This window comes from Chelon labrosus (genome assembly GCF_963514085.1).
Source record: "Chelon labrosus genome assembly, chromosome: 18".
Taxonomy (NCBI): Eukaryota; Metazoa; Chordata; class Actinopteri; order Mugiliformes; family Mugilidae; genus Chelon; species Chelon labrosus.
In genome coordinates this window covers 6,515,536-6,529,809 of record NC_140351.1, presented here as the reverse complement: position 1 = coordinate 6,529,809, position 14,274 = coordinate 6,515,536, and the positions used below count along the sequence as shown (strand labels likewise).

The window sequence follows — 14,274 nt, the reverse complement described above, 5'->3', positions numbered from 1 at the left end:
AGACTGAATGGGAGTCTATGGAGCTAGACGGCTAAATGTATCTCTTTCTCCTGCTTGTCGTTGAATCAACGTAGATTTTATTGTTGATTCCGCAAGTTCAATATAGATTATAGTCCAAAAGTCGAATGAATGAGCACTTATGTCTTTTCAATTTCTTACAGGTTGGGCCGTTGTTGGCCGGAACACGCTAGCATTCTGCTAATGAATGCTGATTGGTTAGTGACGGACTTGCGACGGATTACGACCAGAGACCTCGTTTGATGGCACCTGAAGCTAAAGCAGAATCAGAAACATTTTCTTAAGGAGGACTTTCTGTTGAAGTTAATATTTGTGTGCTGTATTTATGTTTTCCTGCGGGCACTTTTATTTTCATATCGTTATATATGTGTTGTAAAAAGTACACGGGTGAAAGTGCCGTAAAGCAGCACCTCTGGCAGTATGAAAATATGTGACGTCATCACATTTTTTGAACGGATTTTTAGAACAGATAAATGAACTTAAAAATACAATTTTCAGCTGAGTGTATTATCTTACCCCCCCCCCCTTTTGAATGCAACTTTCAAATTACTTGATAAAAAATTATATCCTGAGAAAAGTGGATTCTGGGGGTGAAACCCCATAGGCTCCAATTCATTCTGCACTCGCCTGCGAGCGCCCCCGCATGGACAGAGACGTGTTACTGCAGCCAGTCCAGAAACCGGAAGTAACCAGAGAGTGCCACTTCTCTTCCTATAGAGAGCCGAAGTCCCGCCCTTCTACTTCCGGGTTATGGGACCTATCTTTCGAAAAAATATGAACGGCAGTCTATGGCGAAAGATAAATTATTTTCTGGTCCCGATCGACTTGTGCCTTGGATTATACATATGTTGTTTTTCAGAATAAAAAATGATTTTACATGTCAAGAATGTCACAGTTTGTCGCAAGATAGTTAAGTAAAACGCTATGGAAAATACGTAATTAAACGAACTACAAGTCCCGCATGCTGGCGCGTACAGAACTGACCAAAACTCCCTTCGTGTAACTACAGCTCTCGACATGAACCGATTTATAATGATTTTCACCTCGTTTGATGCTTCTGCCTTCGTCCTGGAAGAAGACGGTAAAGCTCAACAAGGAGACAGCCATAGTCCTCTAGTGACGTACATTGTTCGAGACGAGAGATGTAGTTCACTAAGCGATCTCATACAAAACTTAATGTTGTTCAGCTTATTTACGTCAAATAATTTATCTCTTGACGTGAAAAATTATCTTTTAAATTCACATACATCATATGTGAAATTCATGCCACAATTCGATCGGGACCAGAAAATAATTATTATCTCTCCATAGACTGCCGTTCATATTTTTTCGAAAGATAGGTCCCATAACCCGGAAGTAGAGGGGCGGGACTTCGGCTCTCTATTAGACATTCTCTGGCGCTACTAAACATTCCAGAGCTCTTTAATTTTGGCGCGTTTATTATTTCGGCGGGACAGATCTACGAATACAAGAAAAGTAAGAGAGTAAAGCAATGGAGAAAGTTAAGACGAAAGAAAATGGACCTTACAGGGACAAGCTTACAGAGAGAAAGGCACTAGAGCGACCATATTCCACCAACAAGGTAGCATAATGTCATGAGCAGAATCTCAACTACTTTTTAGTTAACATTAATGGTTGGCCATTGAGCATTTTCGAAGAGGCAACAGTTTGTTAGACAGTTAGCTAGGCAGCAAACTTCAGATGCACTTCAGGGTTTGCAACAACATTAACAGCTAGGTAACCTACACTTCGTAGCTTTAACAAACAACATAAAGACATTTTTTAGAGAACGTACCCGAGTGAAAATGCAGAGAACACACTCTCATCGACTGGGGGTGAGATCGAAAGTAATGTCCTTTCTTCTTATTGCAGCCAACCAAGCGATCCGGCGTCTCCTCGTCAGGTCAGAGACTTGCTCTCCCTGATGCTGTGTCCATTTCGGTAACCTAAAAAACTGTATTCCATTGTTCCTATGTTTTCCATATGTATCGTGTGAGGTACTGGAGCAGTTTTTAACGCAGCAGTGAGTTCCAGGCATGGTAAAACAGTGCGGAATTGCGAGAACCTCCTCTACTACCGAGTTAACACACGTAAACGATCATGTTTTGCCGCTGGGATCCTGCCAACATGGCGGAGAGGGGGAGGATCCCGCGAGATGCCGCGATATCGAGGGGAGGGGCTCTGTACCATGACGACAACTCCTCAGCCGAAGTCCCGCCCCTCTACTTCCGGGTTATGGGACCTATCTTTCGAAAAAATATGAACGGCAGTCTATGGAGAGATCATAATTATTTTCTGGTCCCGATCGAATTGTGGCATGAATTTCACATATGATGTGTGTGAATTTAAAAGATGATTTTTGATGTCAAGAGATAAATTATTTGACGTAAATAAGCTGAACAACATTAGGTTTTGTATGAGATCGCTTAGTGAACTACATCTCTCGTCTGGAACAATGTACGTAACTAGAGAACTATGGCTGTCTCCTTGTTGAGCTTTTCCAGGACGAAGGCAGAAGCATCAAACGAGGTGAAAATCATTATAAATCGGTTCATGTCGAGAGCTGTAGTTACATGAAGGGAGTTTTGGTCGGTTCTGTAAGCGCCAGCATGCGGGACTTGTAGTTCGTTTAATTACGTATTTTCCATAGCGTTTTACTTAACTATCTTGCGACAAACTGTGACATTCTTGACATGTAAAATCATTTTTTATTCTGAAAAACAACATATGTATAATCCAAGGCACAAGTCGATCGGGACCAGAAAATAATTTATCTTTCGCCATAGACTGCCGTTCATATTTTTTCGAAAGATAGGTCCCATAACCCGGAAGTAGAGGGGGCGGGACTTCGGCTCTCTATTCATGGGTTTCACCAGGTCCCTTTCCACAGGTGTTTAAAATCAGGCACCTAGATTATGAATGTAGACTGCATGGTGCTTGATTAAAACACCTGTGGAAAGGGACCTGATGAAACCCATGAATATAATTTGCACAAAACCCCGCTTTTATCAAGGCTTCCGTCAGGTAGTTTTTTTTTTTTTTTTTAAATAAAATTTGCCTTAGATCAGTCTTAGCAACGCGCTTTCATCCGATTCCTCCATTGTGGTAGCCGTTAGCCGAGCTCTGACGTGTACATCAGTGTAATCGGTATACCAGGAAATCATACACAGACAAAAGTTCCGCGTTCTTTGGAATACAAACTGCGATTAAATGCGATAATTTATTTTAACGCGTTAATTTTTTGTGAATAACTAATCATAATTAACGCATTAAAGTCCCACCTCTATTACACATTTTTAGCTAACTTCTTTTCAGCTAACTCTTCTTTATGAATGTCACAGGGAGTAGACCACATTTATATAAAATTATGTGACATGAAAACATTTGAAGGTGGGTCAAATTTGACGCGGAAGACGACAGGAAAGTTAAGCCTTCTTATGAGGAGTGAGTGGATCAAAATTCACCAACTGTTTCTGTACCTGTGCTGTAAAGTTGAGGCATAAAGAAGTTTGACTCACTCTTGAATCCAGCCTCAAGTGGCCATTTGAGGAACTGCAAATGGCCACTTCTTGCACTTTAGGAACAGAAACTGTAGGAAAAAAAATGGCCAAACTGACGCTAGTATTTCAGGAATACGGATGGACGACCCACAGAAATGTTGGATTGTACACTGCACTTGGCAACTGTTACTCATATTATATTGTTACATCCTGTTTTCATGCCGTCAAAAAACTAAAACAAAACTTAAACATACGCCAGTATTATATTTACTACATAAAATGACAGAAACCATCCTTGATTTTTTTATTTATTTGACATGTACTTTAGTTTTTTAGTTTTAGGCCCCACCCACAAACATGGAGGAGGTGGAGCTTATGACCTATACTGCAGCCAGCCTCCACCAGGGGGAGCTCTACGTGCTGTGGCTTCACTTTTGAGGAGCTGTCATGGCAACCACTTTTCATACAGTCTGTGCAGATGTCAAATCAGGTTGGTACATCTACAGTTACTATAGTATGGACTTTACATTTTATAATCTTGATCATATTGGAGAGAGCCTTCCTACAGAGCATATATCCTCTGGTGTATATATAGACACGTTGAGAGAGTATCATACTACCATCCTCCTGTGTCCATTACATTAGAGCTGGTTGACCGTGACCAGCCTCCGCAGCAAATTCTCAATTATGATGTTTATTGTAGAGCACACAGCCCACTCCAGCGCCTCGAGGGGAGGGGGTGCGCTCCTCTTCTTCCTCATTTCTTTCTTCCTCCGGGCTAATTTGGTGGCCGGTCTGTACGGCACCTGCCACTGAGCCAAACAGAGATAACCATTTCCTCGTGGATTTCCCCTGGGAGACGCAGGACAGGGGGGGGAGGCCCCTTTAATAATGATCTAGATGCTCCTGGGGGCCAGCACGCGATCACACACATCATAATATTGTAATTTCACAAAACCAAGTAAAAATTCAAGTCAAAAACTCTTAAAGACGAAATAAAATTACAAGATTTTGTGGTTTTATTCACATATACAGTACAAACATTCACTTTTTATTTGTTACTGAAGTGCAATTTACAGACCGTAGCAGCAATTCTTCATAGACTTTTAATTTACATCATAATTAGACGTTTTAGGATCTCTTTCACATCTTCATCAACATCTTTTATACATTTAGTTTACATATGTACACTCTTTGATACAATATTGCCATTCAGACATGCCGTATATTTATTATCTCTGAAAATAAACGTGTGAAAATCTTGCGTCCAGCAGGAAACCTTTTTTTTTTTTTTTTTACGTTGATGTGATTTTATGCTCAGACAATAAAAATGTTGATGAAAGACAGACATGCTGAGATCTGTGACTCTGATACACACAGACGACATTTACACAAAATCTGATCTCCTACTTTTTCGAAAGCGGATTCAGAACTCGGTTAAATTGAGCAAATGGGAAGTTGAAAACTAACTTCCTGTCTGTTTTGTTGACTAGTCAGGGCTGGATTATCAACCCTCAGGGGCCCCAGACGTCTTAGCTTCACTGTGTGTCAACTTGTTTAGGTAATTTGATGAATTGTAGTAAGAAATTTGTATTAATTACTTTTAATTTGAATGAAAAAGTCTTGTTTTAAGACCTACAGTAGGTACGGATTCAGTCTCTCAGGCTACACCTCCTTAGATTCTGCTCAAAAATGTAAAAACGGATCAACAACAAACCGTGATGGGTTACTTTCTCCTATTCGCTTCTGTTTCTAGCGTCAACAAAGAAGTTGTCGCTTATTTATTTATTTGTCTATGCTTATTAGAGTCAGTTTATTTCCTTCATTTAAGTTTAGTTACATGACAATAAACCTCTTCAATCTTGAAAATGAAAACAATTGTACAGCGACCCAATCACTGAGACTCACTGACGACACAGAGGCACTTGCCAGTTTATTAGGTACACTAGTAAAAACGAATGTATTCTGATATGATAACGGTCCTGCGCTATAATGTTCAAAAGTTGTTTAAAATAAATCAGAGAGCTGTTGATTCAATCTGTGTTTTCATCTTCTAGTTCTACTGACACATGTTTCTATTATTTTGACAACCCCATTCTAGTCAGTGTGCTGGGCTAAATAACAGAAACACTTTTAATTCCAGTTAAAAATGACCATCCAGTTGAATTAACACCTTTCTGACACTGCTTTAACATCAACTGAACATTAAAACAAGCCGTGAAGATTTAGTGCAGGACTGAATCAAGAGTTTTGAGGCCATCCTCTCCACCATGGAGTGGACAGACAACTCCTTCATTTGGTTTTATTGCAATTTCAGCTGCTGAAAATACAATGAAACTGCTGCTGCAACACTGAAATTTACCAGTTTGGGATTAATAAAGTATCTATCTATCTATCTATCTATCTATCTATCTATCTATGCAAGAGTGCATTTCTTTTCATTCGTGTACCTAATGAACTGGCACACAAGTGCATGTTTCCTATATGCAGCTTCATTTTTCATCCTAATCACGATGTAAAGGAACATAAACACAGTTACAGACTATAAAGGATCATTTATACCACAGCTCTGAGACTCCTTGTGTCAACTATAAATCCAGCTTTATTGACCAATAGAAACCGCCGGGGTCACTCTGCTCTCTGTGCAATAAAGTTGCTGATGTATTGGCGCTGACTGGTGGCCGGGGTCAACAGGGGCCCCCGCCGGCTAATTCCCCACCCCACCTTAAAAGCTGTGCGTGGGAGGGGAACAGCGTTGAATCTAATCCAACTAATTAAGTGGAAAGGAGACGTTTAATTTTGTGTAAATCCGCCCGTGTGTCCCGTCATCTTCCTCACTCCTCACAGATTTCCGTTAAAGGGTTAAGTCTTCAGCGTGATTGACAGCTAACAGTTGGAGCTGCTGCTGCTGCTGCTGGGACAGGGAGACACCACTAGATGTCACTGTCACTACTTAAGATTTCACTCTTCACTGTTTGGGAGAAAACAGCAACGGCACAGATCAGGATGAAGTAATGAACGGAAACACTTGAGCTGCGTAAAACGGAATCACCACGTTGATGAAGTATGCAAAGAGGTACAAATTTACATGGTAGTGATCGGGGGAGTGTTCCCCGTCGGTGATTGTTAAATGAAGATGGCGTTTGAGAAATGAAAATCCTGGGTTCGGGTTGGGGGGGGTGGGGGGCGGCGGTCACGACCACAGACGGAAGGTCAGGTCAACAAGGTGATGAGTCACTTCCTGTAACTGGTGAAAGAAACAAAAACGGCAGCAACAGGTAGAACTACTGAGGTCACCCAGGTCAAAAGAACAAAAGAAAGAAAGAAAAGAGGAAATAATGGCTGCGTTTATGTGCTTCGGTTTCTTTCTTTCTATCCGACAGAAGGGGATGAAGATTAATAAAAAAAGAAAAGGAGGAAGAGGAGGAGGAGGGGTGTATTAACCTGTCGTCGTGTCGTGTTAAAACTCCACTACGCTTGAAAGGCACAGGAGGGAGAAGGAGGGGTGGGGGGGGGGTGAAGAAAGGAAGAAGATGGAAAAGAGGGCGAAGGAGGGAGAGATGGGAGAGTCAAAGGGTGATGAGATAGAAACGAGAGAGAGAGAGAGAGAGAGAGACGGAGAGAGACAGGGTTTGTCCTTCTTCTTTTCTCACTCTCTCTCTCTTCTTTTTCCTCTATCACGCGTCACTCTGACAGGGACGGTAATTGGACGTGGACCTCTCTCTCTTTCTTCTTCTTCTCTTTTTTTTTGTCTGTCTGTCTCTCCCTCTCTCTCTCTCCCCCATGGCTCTGTTCCTCAGCGGGAGCCTTGGGGCCCGGAAATAGCTGATGACAAGATAGCGGCTGCCTTTCATTCTGCTCAAGGTTACCCCACCCTTTCTTGACAGCCAAAGAAGGAGGGGTGGGAGATGAGATGGGGTGGGGTGGGGTTGGGATGGGGTATTTGGGTGGGTGTTTGCTTAAACCTGTGTGTGTTTAAAGAAAGTCCGTTTTTGTGTCCACGACCTTCCGCTCGTCGCTTGGAGGTTACGCTGGGGATCGTCCAGGTATGAGGGCGTTAAACATCTAACCTTAAAAAAATAAACAAACACACACACTCTCTCTTCTTCTTCAAAATCTCAAACCGACAGCAGGAACTGTTCCTGCTCGGGCGGTTTTTTGACCCAGGTGCCGAGGCCCGTTTCCTGCAGCGATCTGAACCACTGCTGCTTCACTGTCTGGTAGGGACGCGCCGCCATCTTGGCCTCGGAGTACATGAGCTGGCGGTCCGCCGAGCCGGACACGTGGATCCCCAACTGAAAGGCGGCCAAACGAAACAAGAGAGAGAAAAGAGAGAAGGGGAAGGGGAAAGAGAGATTTAGATAAACCAGAAGACGTGAAGGTAGGGGAGGGGAAGACGAAGCTAGAGGAGTGAAGCCGGGGCAGAGGGGCTAAAGGTTTAGCAAAGAAGGGGAGAGAGAAGTATAAGAGCGAGCAAAACAAAACGAATGAGCCGGCACAAATGCATTTGGGTGGGGCAGGGATGGGGTGGGGGGCTTCAACAGCTGTGTAATCTCCCCCATTTAAATTTCACAAGCAATTGAACATTCTCTGTGCTTTTCTGTGCATTCCTTTTGTCGGCGAGGGGAAACAATGAAGATCGGCGGAGAGACAACCAGGGAGGGAGCGGGGGAGAGAGAGCAAAAGTTTCTTTTGGAGATTAGTGCGACTGCTCTTGCGTGGCCCTTATATGCGGCGCGCAGGGAGCACTTAGGGCGGGGGCCTCCTCGAGTACTTCTCCAAATAATTATGGTTTCATAGTCATTATGCTTTAACGGCCGCCATTTGGCGACGCAGGCAGTGTCTGTTACATAAAGTTTCAGAATGGAAATGAAAGTGCGGCGGGGTGAAGATCCGAGCTGCCAGTTATTTTATTATTTTTTTTTTGATAAGCCGCACAGACAGCAGATGTTTGCCAGGCCGACAAATTTATCTGCGACGGAGAGGAAATGTGGAATCTCTCCGTGGCTCTGATTTTAAACGGCTGGCATGCAGCTCTGTAGTTAATGTTTCTGTGCAACCTGCTGCGTGCATGTGAGTCCCGATGGCGACGGACTGATTATTGTTTTTTTGACAGCTCACTAACGGAGCGTCTCACGTTCCTGCAGAGGATGGAACGAGACATTTGTTCGTATGAACTGTGATTACCGTTGAAGCTCAATTAATCAAATAGGATTTATTTTTTAAATTCTTAAATTTACTTTTAAATTAGTGGGATGTTAATAATAATAGCAGATATTTCCAACTCGTCACAACAAGGTAAAGAATCGTGTAATTAATAATACTGGCTGTAATAATGGCTGCGTTCCATTTAGGTTCGCCAGTGCCCTGGTTTTGTGCATGCTGGCGTTCTTAAATGGGACACCGTCGAAATATCTGCTGGTCCTTTCAGTATTTTTTATAAATTCCTACTTTATTTAACGATATCCTCAGTGTTCCTCGATGTAGAAACACGAGGATCGCCTGGATAATCAGTTTTAATTAGCTCTGTTTGGATCCAGCCGCAGTAAACAACGGTAAAAATCACATAAACTTCACCCTGAGTCTGATTAACTAACGCTTCAGCAGCCGTTTTCTAGAAAGCTTTAGTTCCTGCACGCGTGAGCGGACTCCTCACCTTGCGGTACAGTCTGCTCCAGCGGGTGAACAGGGCGTGCTTGCAGAGACGCGAGGGCGTCCCCGAGTCCCTTCTCCGCCCCGTGGACGTGTTCACCACCTCCAGCTGCGCGTCGCCCAGCGTCCAGTTCACGCTAACGCACGAGGCCTTCCCCGTCTGCTGGTGCTCGGCACTGCTCAGCCCTGCAGGAGGAAACAGAAAGCAGTAGTAGATTTAACCTGCTTCACAGGTGATCCACATCACCTTTACCTGTCAAAGACGTGTTTTTAAAATGTGACACGAGTGAAAATTTGCAGCCGTGTGTTTTTTCCTTTCAAACCTCCACTTTGTTGTTTCGTTTAACCTTCCTTCACCCTTCCCGTTGCTCTCTCTCTCTTTCTCTCTCTTTCCCCGAGGCTGACGCCAGACATAAAGTTTTGCAGCGCTGCAAAAAGCCAAGTCAACCTGGGCCTGAGACTGCTGTTTATATGAAGCTTTGATACACCCTCAGAGGGAAAGAGAAAGTGCTGGAGAGAGAGAGAGAAGGCCATCGAGCACGTCAGCAGTGTGTTCCCTGCCTCTCGTAAGCCGCAAATATTATCTCCAGTCACAAAGATCAACCGCTGCCTACACCGGACCGTCTCTCTGTTCTGCCCTCTTGAAAATAATTAGCCTCTCTAGTAAAGCACACAGCGTGATCCGCGGAGGAAAGAGAAAGAGAGGCGGAGGTAAAGAGGGAGGAAGTGCAGGTGAGTGGCGGCCACGTGGAGAGGATCAGCCGCCTGCATTGAGAACACAGGTGTTGGCAGAGCTGCTGGGACCGTGGAGGAAACAGAGCTGACGGCAGGGTGAGGGGAAAAATAAACCAGGGCTAGAAAAAAAATAAAGGTGTCCCGAGTTGATGTGGATGTTTGCTGTATAGCCTGAAGAGGTAGGACACGGTAGCATGAAGCCAAATATTATTTTAGCCTATTTATTTTAATGGAAGCAGTGCTAACCGACTGTTGTTAACCGCTGATTCCTTAGCAAGGTGTAATTTTAGACTTTATGACACAAGGTATGTCATCTGAATTTGTCTCTGAGCATTTGTCTTTTGAATCTGGAGAAGCACCAGGTCCTTCTGCAAGAAACATCTAAAACACAGGTGTCAAACATACGGCCCGCGGGTCAAAAACAGCCCGCCAGAGGGTCTAATCTGGGCTGTGGAATTAATTTGCAGACATTAACTGCAACTCTGAGACCTAGAACTATACAGAAATTGCACTTTGTTTTCTTATGAAATGACCGGTTGTTCATTACAAGTTTTGTAATTAGAGCGGTTCATTAAATGTAAACATTTTCATAATGAACTTCTTTGCAGTAAAATTTATAGGTTAATAGGCTGTTGTGTCACTGGTCCGGCCCCCTTGAGATCAAACTGGGCTGTATGGGGCCCCTGAACTAAAACATTTTGTGCTGAACATGGCCCAAGGCTGGCGTGATGATCCATGTCGGTGAGAGAGTGTAGGCAACTTCCTGTTTGTTGCACTTTATTTTATTTTTTTTAAAATGACCTTAGTAGAAAGAAATTTAAGTCTAATATTAACTTTTTTTGATATAGTTTTAATAGGCGGCTTAGACTTCTCTGTTAAGTTGATGCAGAAGCTACGGCGACAGAAAGGTAACTACACGCCTTGGCGACGCAGAGCGCAAGAGCTGTGATTGGTCCGCTTGGTTGTTGTGTATTTCCGCTTTAGTATTTCTGGATACTTCTCAATCTCCGCAATGTTTTGGATCAATAAAGATGGAACACATCGAGGAAAGGTTGACTGAGGAGGTTCAGAGACTGTGAATGACTGTGTTCGGCGAGATTTCGGCGAAATTTTCAGTCGCCATTGTTGTTGAAAGTGAAGCAGGAAGTAGAAACAGAAATTAACCCGACACAGCACCAACTAACGTTTGGGTGGAGTTTTTACAGAGTAAGCCAGACTGACGAGTGCATAAGTATAAATGGTTCACACTGGCGTTGGCTACGTGCGTAGGTTACAGCGTCTATGTCCCGGAAGACCCTAAAAGAGCCTTTAGAATCAAAAATAAAAATCAAACAACAGTAATTTTTCCAGTTTTTGTCTCTGGTTTTAAAAGCAAACTTGAAATACCAAATAATTGCACAGGCAGTTAGCTTGCTAGCTGTTAGCCATGGTAGCGTTTAGATGCTTAACTTACCATTTGAACACCAATAATTCTGTGTCCACACGTGTTGCATGTTGTAACCACAAACTCACAAGTTCAGTTTGAAGGCAGCGATAGTTTCACAGCTAAGTTTCTGCCATTTATAACAAACCAGACAGTTACAAATACATTAAACTTCCCCTGTAGAGGTGATTGAATGTACGTAGAGGACTGTGTATGTATAGGTTTAACTCCAACAACTTTTCTCCAATTTAGACGTGAGGAACTTATGCCCAAATATATTTAATAGATAATCGAAAAAGTGTCGGCGCCTAAACATATATGGACTTAACCGTGCCGCATATAGTTAACCACGCTGTCTCGGTATGTATTTGAATAACTGCATGAATAAGCGGTGAAATAAAAGTGTCCTTAGAAAGCTGCCTTGGATTCCATATTGACTTCCAACCCAGATATTTATTATATCATTCAATGTTCATAGAAAAGCAGCAGGCAGGAGTCTCTGAAGGGTGAATAACAGTTGCCTCTGATCTCATCGTCTGACAGACAGCTTGTTATAATACAATACCTGATCTACAATGCCACAATACATGCCTGCGGATCATCTCCTCCCTTCCACGCTCATTTTCCCGTCCTCACTCTTCCATTCAAGCAGCCTCACCTCTTCCTTTCTGTTGCTCCTCGGAACTGGAATAAATCGCCTGCCACGGTAACAATCCTCCGAGTCTCTTATTACCCATCTCTTCTCTCTTGTGCAGACGCACCTCCTTGAACAAAAGGCGCTCCTATCCATCCTGTCTTCTCCTTCCTTTTCCTCTCGCTCCATTCATGGCTCATTTCATCCCTTCAATGGGCCTCACTCCTCTGTTTCTGTAATAGCCAATTTGATTTTTCCTTCATTGAAGGCTTGATCAATTTCTCCTCAGCGGAGTGTTTGGCAGACAAGAAAGAGGCAGAATTAGAGGTTCTGGTATTGGGATTGGTAATTGTACAGTACACATACCCACGGCTTGATATCTGAAGCTGCTGTTTGTTCATCTCTGCTCAGAACCTGTGGCCTATGTTGCTCTAGTGCAGCTGGTTTTCACATGCGGAGCACCAGAGGAGGAGCAGTGACTGATATTTAAAAGCTTGGTGAGACTTCTTCTTGCCTTCGGGGTATCTAAAGCAGCAGGTGTGCGTCTGTTCAACATCTTAAAACTAAATAATACTAAAAAAACATGAAACACCTGTTCCAATAGGACAGTAACGCTCTGTTACTTCAACACTTGAGAGGTGGACTCGCCAGCTGTCTGACGGTGTTTTGTGTCTTTGCGTTCGGTTCAGACACACTGATAATAATAACTTGTTAGCTTCAGTGATGAGCAGAAAAAGATCTGAGTCAAAGAAATTAGATGTCGCCCTAACAGCTGGACACATCTGGATCTTATTTTGGAAAAAGTATGCACAATGGCAAGAGACTAGTCATAATTTTTTTTATACCATTTGATTTGTACCATGAATTGCATATACACCAATCAGCCACAACATTAAAACCACTGACAGGAGAAGTAAATAACATTAATCATCTTGTGACAATACAGTGTCCTGGGAAACGTTTTACCTGACATTCATTCGTTCATTCATGTGGATGTTACTTAGACATGTAGCACCAACCTAGACCAGACCAGACACCCCCCACCCCATAGCAATGACTCTCCTTGATGGCAGCAGCCATCCCCAGCAGGATGCAGCCACAAAACGGTTTAGGAACAACTCAAAAAACATGAAGAACAGGACAAGGTGTTGACCTGGCCTCCAAATTCACTAGATCCCAAACTGATCAAGTATCTGTGGGATGATCCACAGAGGCCCCTCCCCTCAACCCCCCATCCTGTTGCCAGAAACCACAGGACACCCTCAGAAGGCCCATGTCCATTCTCTGATGAGTCACAACTGCTTTGCTGCTGCAATAGTGGTCGTAATATTATGCCTGATTGGTGTATTAACTGAGAAGAATCTGAATTATAAAATGTAAAGAAAGCATTTTGTGGAGCTGCACAACAAGCGTGAGCACTTGACAAACTGCAAAGCTCCAACAGTGTTGATTATTAATGTCTCCTTTGTGTCCCGCTGTTCAGATTCTCTCTTATCCCAAAACAACAAAGCGCTGCCACGGATTCTGTGTTTTCTGTTCGCAGAGTGAAGGACAAGTCGGTCCATCGATGTGTGCTCGGCCCTCGGGGTTCAGGTGGAGCTGCTTTGGCTGCGATAAGAGCGGGCGCCCTGCAATCCCCAGGAATTTCCTCTGGGGGTGTTGCTGTTAAATAGCCCCGGACTCACAATAGCCGGGGAGCTCATCAGAGCCCCGTGAAAGGGGGACGGTGGAGGAGATGAGTGGAAGGTGGGAGGGAGGAGGAGGGGGGAGATACGCGTACAGACATCTGAATGCAAGCGAAGCTCTGTCTTTCTTTATTCCCCTCCTGTCTCGCTGCGTCCCCCTCCCTCCCTCCCTCAGCTCGTCTCTCTCTCTCAGAGCTCCCCTCAGATTGAATGGCTGTCCGATAAGGGCTGTGATTACATTGATTTGGTGTAGGGCCATCTCCGCTGTCTGTCCATCTCCCTCCCTTGCTTCCTTCACCCTTTCTACCCTTCAATAGAGTGTTGCTACTCAAAGTGCTGCAGGTGCAAAGATCTGACTCGCACACAGTCACCGGGAAGGACAATCACAGCAGACCTCTGCAGCATCAATCTGGTAAAAAACACGAGGTTTATAAAGAAAATGTGACATTAAAAGTATAAATGATGTGCAAACGGATCAAACCTGACCCCTGTCATTCAAATATGAACTGCAGCTTATATTATCTGAAAGCACATACTCTATTTCAGTCAACCTTGTTCCATATAGATATCTTTGTGTTAACTTTACTTTCTTTCCCGCTTTTGCAACTGCTGTTGTTTTCCAGCGTG

At 43.5% G+C, this 14,274-nt stretch overlaps 1 protein-coding gene across 1 annotated transcript in view; it reads right to left on the bottom strand.

Annotated features, from left to right (window-relative positions):
- Positions 1-7,636: 7,636 nt before the first annotated feature.
- Positions 7,637-14,274, bottom strand: part of adarb2 (adenosine deaminase RNA specific B2 (inactive)) — a gene marked incomplete at both ends in the record, with an annotated part of 187,748 nt that continues 181,110 nt past the window's right edge. Inside the window, 2 exons of the mRNA XM_084565603.1 lie at positions 7,637-7,813; positions 9,175-9,356. Of these exons, the coding sequence (XP_084421729.1) occupies positions 7,637-7,813; positions 9,175-9,356 (359 nt within the window). The remainder of the gene's footprint in view (positions 7,814-9,174; positions 9,357-14,274) is intronic.